This window comes from Caloenas nicobarica, chromosome 3 (assembly GCF_036013445.1).
Source record: "Caloenas nicobarica isolate bCalNic1 chromosome 3, bCalNic1.hap1, whole genome shotgun sequence".
Lineage (NCBI taxonomy): Eukaryota > Metazoa > Chordata > Aves > Columbiformes > Columbidae > Caloenas > Caloenas nicobarica.
In genome coordinates, this window is record NC_088247.1 from 4311257 (window position 1) to 4316583 (window position 5327).

A 5327-nucleotide genomic window follows, 5' to 3' on the forward strand; every position below is an offset into this window, starting at 1 on the left:
TCAGTAAGGCTGACTAGTGCCCTCAGGGTCCCTACAGGGCATGCATGAGTTTTTCAAAGAGCTCTCCAGAGCATGTCAACATGGGATCTCAGCAATGAATAGGGAAGTTGTCCCAGGCCCTGGTGTCCTGAGGTCCACCAGGAGGACTTCCCCAGGGCATCTACTCTTGTCCTGCCTGGTCACAGCAGAACATAGGCATCCCCGAGATGAGGTGGGGGTGGATTGTGCAGTTGAAGCAAAGGGAGGTTCAACTGTGAAGTTCCATATCCTGTCCTCATTTTGAAACCCTTGTTGGGTGCTTGACTTGGCAGCTTGCTGACCTCTGCCATTTGGTTTGTGTGAGGCACGTGGAAGTGCATCCACAGATGGGTCTGTGGTGAGATAACACTAATATTAGAAAGAGGGGGTGGGAAGGGAAAAAAAAAAACCTGTCTGAATTTTTTTTTTCATCTCCTTTTCTTTCCTTACCTCTTTATCTGCCTGCATCAACTGTATTGCCTGATTTGGGATTCTGATGACATAGTATCTGCCCTCTTCTTTCTGGAGGTAGACGGAAGGAAGTGGGCTAGAAAATGAAATATCAGCTCCTAACCTCAGGTCAGGTAAGCCAGCTCTATGCTGCAGTGGAAAGGATGGTAGTGGTTGGGCTTCACTATAAAAAGGAGACTACAATTGGCTTTGAGACACACACAGAGTGGAAGAGGTCTCGGAGAAGGAGAACTCTTGTGCTTTGTCACTGTGTGCATCCACCTAAAGCATCAGAGACATTGCCATGGCTTTTGCCAGCTGCGCTGCAGTGGTAAGTACTTACATTTGGCATAAGTGTTAAGATAAATTTGCTGCAAGAGAAAAAGCAGAATGAAGATCTCACGATGCTGTTATCTAGGAGCAACTCTTATTTGTCTTAGTGGGAGCTGAACGGGATGCTAAGTCTGTCTGATACAGATGCTTTCTCTCTTGAGCTTTTGCAAATGGGTTTGATGCTTGAGTGACAAGGAGGCAGCGGACTACCCATTATTTATCTGTAAGGGCAGCAATGCTGGTGTGGGATTGGGAGAGACAGTGTTTTTCTCAGGCAACATGCTATCAAAATTGCTGAAATGTCATTGTGAAGTGAATGTGCATTAAAATTTCAGCCTGGGTGGTATTTGTAGCATTGTCAAATCCTGTGATTTTATTAAAAGCTTTGCATTTATGTCGTCTTTTCTTAAAACCTGAGCTCCTGGAAATGGCACAAGAATCTCAGATTTCCTCAAGAAAGGGTAGTTTCCAGCAGACAGATGCTAGGTTGCCAGCCTGTCTTGTCCTGAGAAAGTGTATGGCTTATCTGGGTTTCTAAGCTTAGGCATGGGCTCAGCTAAGTCCTTGTGGATCCTTGTGGATTCCTCCTTGTGGATCACAAGACATCGCTGTTTGACTGTGGAGGAGGACCTTTCATAGCTTGTTGGGGAGATGCTCTTCTTGGTGCAGAGCCAACTATAAATCAGATTTTGAATCAGAGTTAAGCATGTGTTGTAATGGAGTATTATTAGCATCATTGCGCCACTTGCTCGTGCTGGTCCCTCTTGCTCAAATATAAGTATGAAGATCAGCCACTGCCCAGTGAAGGAATTCAGGATGGGTCTTATGGTCTGCATCCTTCTCCTCTTTCTAGTTATATGGTCCATTGATGGCCCAGTCTAGTCAAGACTTGGATCTTTGTGCTCTCTTTCTCTTGACTGAAATGAGCCAATGACACCGTTCTCTCTCCCAGTTCAGATCACTGGTTTTGGTGCTGGTTCTAGCACTCATCGTAAGGAGCTCACCCCATAGGAGGGTTGCTCCTCCTCAACCCAACAAGAACGGTGGCTCTGTGAGATTTAGTGAAGATTGCCTGAACCAAAAGGAACTCAAATTCCCTACAACGGTCAAAGTTGATGTTCGTATCAGCAATTCAGATCATGCCTTTAGGATGGTCCACGATGTCAGGAACCGGTCTCTTGCTCCTTGGGATTACAGGTAACTGTTTAGTTGTTACCTAAATTGCATTGCCCAGGCTACACAGGTGTTTTTTTGTGGTGAACAGTGGCTGGTTCTCAGCATATGCCTGGACTCCTGTGAATATTGCAAACACTTCTTGACAGACACTTTCATTTTGATATTGGGTGAGATTTCTCCAAGAGAAACGGTTCACAGTGCAAGGGGACATCATTGGAATGGTTTCTAATCATCTTGTCAATCTTTGTCAAAGAATTATTCCTCTAGGAAATGAAAAATGACAGTACATTGTAATTTTACATTTTCATAGCTGAAAGAAATTTTTCAATGCTGAAGCTGAAACAAAACCAAACAAAAACGAATGGCTCACTTGTGATCAGTTCTGTATTTCAACTAGATCCACTCCATTCATCAACTACTAAAGAATGACACGGCAGTATTGCCCTTCCAAAATTGATTCAATTTCTAGGAATTAATTAAAAAAATGTTGAGAATAGGGAAATTGTTTGTCTCATAATGAGGATACACAGGTAAAGAGCGTGGTCCTTTCATGGAGATAAACAAGAACATCCTACAAAACCACATTGTGCAAGTGCATAAAGCCCTTTTCTGTTCCCATCCCCAGGCTTGATGAAGACCCCAACCGCTTCCCCCAGGTGATCGCTGATGCCAAGTGCCGCTTCTCCAGCTGCGTGAACCCACTGGGGCAGGAGGACCACAGCCTCAACTCCGTCCCCATCCAACAGGAGATCCTCGTCCTCCGACGAGAGCCACGGGGCTGCCTGCCCACCTACCGCCTGGAGAAGAAAGTCATCACCGTGGGCTGCACGTGTGCCGCTCCCGTCATCCACCACCAGTCCTAGGAGGGATTAGTAGGAGAAAAGAACTTTGGGAAGAAGAAATGTCTCCTATGAACATCCCTTTGGAGAAATCCCACAGTCACCCACTTTGCATCCCAGGACTTCAATACGACACTTCTTTCCAAATCTAAGCAGATTAAAAGTACTGATTCTTGCTGTTAATTTATGGGTTTTAGACTGGGAATCACCAGCAGATGGTGATGGAAGGGAGAGAAGGGGATGGAGGAAAAGTTTTATTTGTGTCTATGAGTAGGGAGGGAGAAAAGCTGTGCTTTCTTTTTTTTTTTTTCTTTTTCCCTTCATTGTGGCTTATATCAATTTGATAACTCAAATGAATTAAAGTTTCAAAAGTTGTTTTTGGCAGCAAACTGCCCTAATGTATACATGGCAAGCAGCACTGCCACAAAAAATTCCTCCTCCTGCACCTTCTCCCTCCCTTCCTCATCCCAGAGCCCCTTTTTCTTTCCCTGCTCACTCACGTATTTCTAGTGTAAATCTGACCTAAGTGTCACTAGGTCTGATTCTAATTAGACTCCAGGCTTGTGTCACTGCTGCTCCATGGGGAGCAGTGGCTGACTTATTCCAGGACATTTTGGGAGATGATTGAGTCCACTTGCATTTAGTGTTAAAATGGTGAAGAATTAATATTAGTGTTTATATTTCTAATTATATCTTGTATTTGTGACTGTATTTATGGCTTGGTATGTGCTCAGAGTATCAAAAAAATGGTAAATTCCTATCTGTATTTATTCAATAACTTATACATTGAATAAAAATTGTATTTTATTTAAAAGAACGTTGTATTATGGTAGCTCAAAATGAAAGCAGACATGGAGAATGGGTTTGTGCTGCAGTAGCACTGAGAGATTTCAGCAAAGATCAGGCTTTTTCCGGTGCAGCGATATGAGTAAGAGGGAGTGCAAGACAACTTGCAGCCTAAATATACAAAAAGATGCAAAAAAAGGGGCTGAAAGTGGTGAAGTGAGGTTATACAGGGGGAGTTGGCAATGGAGCCTGGTTTTCCAGACCATGGGGATGGTCTCTGGGGATGGTGGAAAAAGAGGTGGGAGACATTGCATTGCAAGTCTGCAGTTGAAATTTGTTCTGGGGGGTCTAGCCTGGTTCATGTGAGCTGGAAAAAGGCCTGTCCTGTCTTCTTCCAGACAAGATGTCATCCCTATAAGCAATATTGTCCTCCAGCAGCTGGATGGTTGGCTGAGCTGAAGTGTAGGGAAATGTGCAAATATGGCTTAGTCTCCTCATTTGACTTGACTTTTATCCAGCCAAATGTTAGGTGTTGGGCTTGAAGTGGGATGAGGATCCCTTCACATCAAGGGAACAAGGAATAAACACCTCCAGGGTGGGATTTCCTCCTTAGGGAGAGAGGAATTGCCCTTTTTTTCCCCATAGCTACACAAGGAGCACAGCCTAGCAAGACTCACTGTTTATTATTTTATCAGATTTATACTGTGTTGGTTTTTTTTTTTTTTTGTCATATTACTCATCTTTCATGCAGAGCTAAGCCAGATTCTCAGCCCCCTGACTTTGGTTTCTGCTGGTGGAGGTTTGAAGCCTGTATTTCCTTGTTCACCTGCAGTTAAACCAAGGTGAACCTATGTGCAAGCTTTCTCTTATTCCATTTTGGCTGCACAGAAGCTACTTTAAATTAGATACACCTGGTGCAGGTGTCCTCCCCAGGTAGGTCAGACAATCATTGGGTGCAGATGACTCCTCTGGTGGTTGTTTGTCAAATCGGGTGTATTCTCTGCCTCGTGGGTCACTGGGAGCCAGTTTAACAAGCCATGGGTAACCAGGTGGGGAAACCCTCTCATTCGGTTACAAGCATTTGTACTCATCTGTGGCAGCAGCTGTTTCGTTATGACCACCAAGCTCTTCATGTGGTGGAGTGCAAACCCATGGAGGCGTCTTCTGCACGCTCTTGCTTAACACCAGCTCTGCTCTTACAGTAACCGCTGACCAGGAACTCACACGTTGCTCACCCTGGTTCTTACTCCTGACCTATTTCTCTCTGTCTTGATAAACCTAGCCCGTGGCGTTGTCCTCAGTTGTTTTGTGGGGAGAAAACCAGCCTACATTTTTCCCTGCAGACATAATTACTTGGGCATTAGGTTCATCACAGCTAAACGGGTGTGAGCTCCTGTGCTCTCTTCAACAGCCATCAACTTACCTGAAGGGCTGTTCTAACTGGGTGAATTACGAAGTAGCTAATTAAGAAAATGCAAAGGTAGCTAATTAGGGAAGTCTTACGCATGGGTCATGAGGTTTTTCAGCCAGTGTTATCAACTGCAAACCACACACCCCTCAGCAAGGCATGTGCTTGTACATGGGGATTGTTTCTAAATAAAATGAGCAACAAGGGTTATTTATTTCTAATGGCACCATTCTTAGAATGCAGTTGGTTGTAAATATGAGTCTGTTTGTTTTTTAGGTGATGCTTTTTTGATGAGGTAGGTGGTTGGCTTTCATTCC

The 5327-nt window shown here is 44.2% G+C and overlaps 1 protein-coding gene across 1 annotated transcript; it reads left to right on the forward strand.

Moving 5' to 3' along the window:
- Window positions 1-772: 772 nt before the first annotated feature.
- Window positions 773-2840, forward strand: LOC135987462 (interleukin-17F-like). Its single transcript, XM_065632383.1, has 3 exons — window positions 773-799; window positions 1754-1998; window positions 2603-2840. Exons 1-3 carry the CDS (start codon window positions 773-775, stop codon window positions 2838-2840), a joined length of 510 nt encoding a protein of 169 aa, XP_065488455.1.
- The last annotated feature ends 2487 nt before the right edge of the window (window positions 2841-5327 follow it).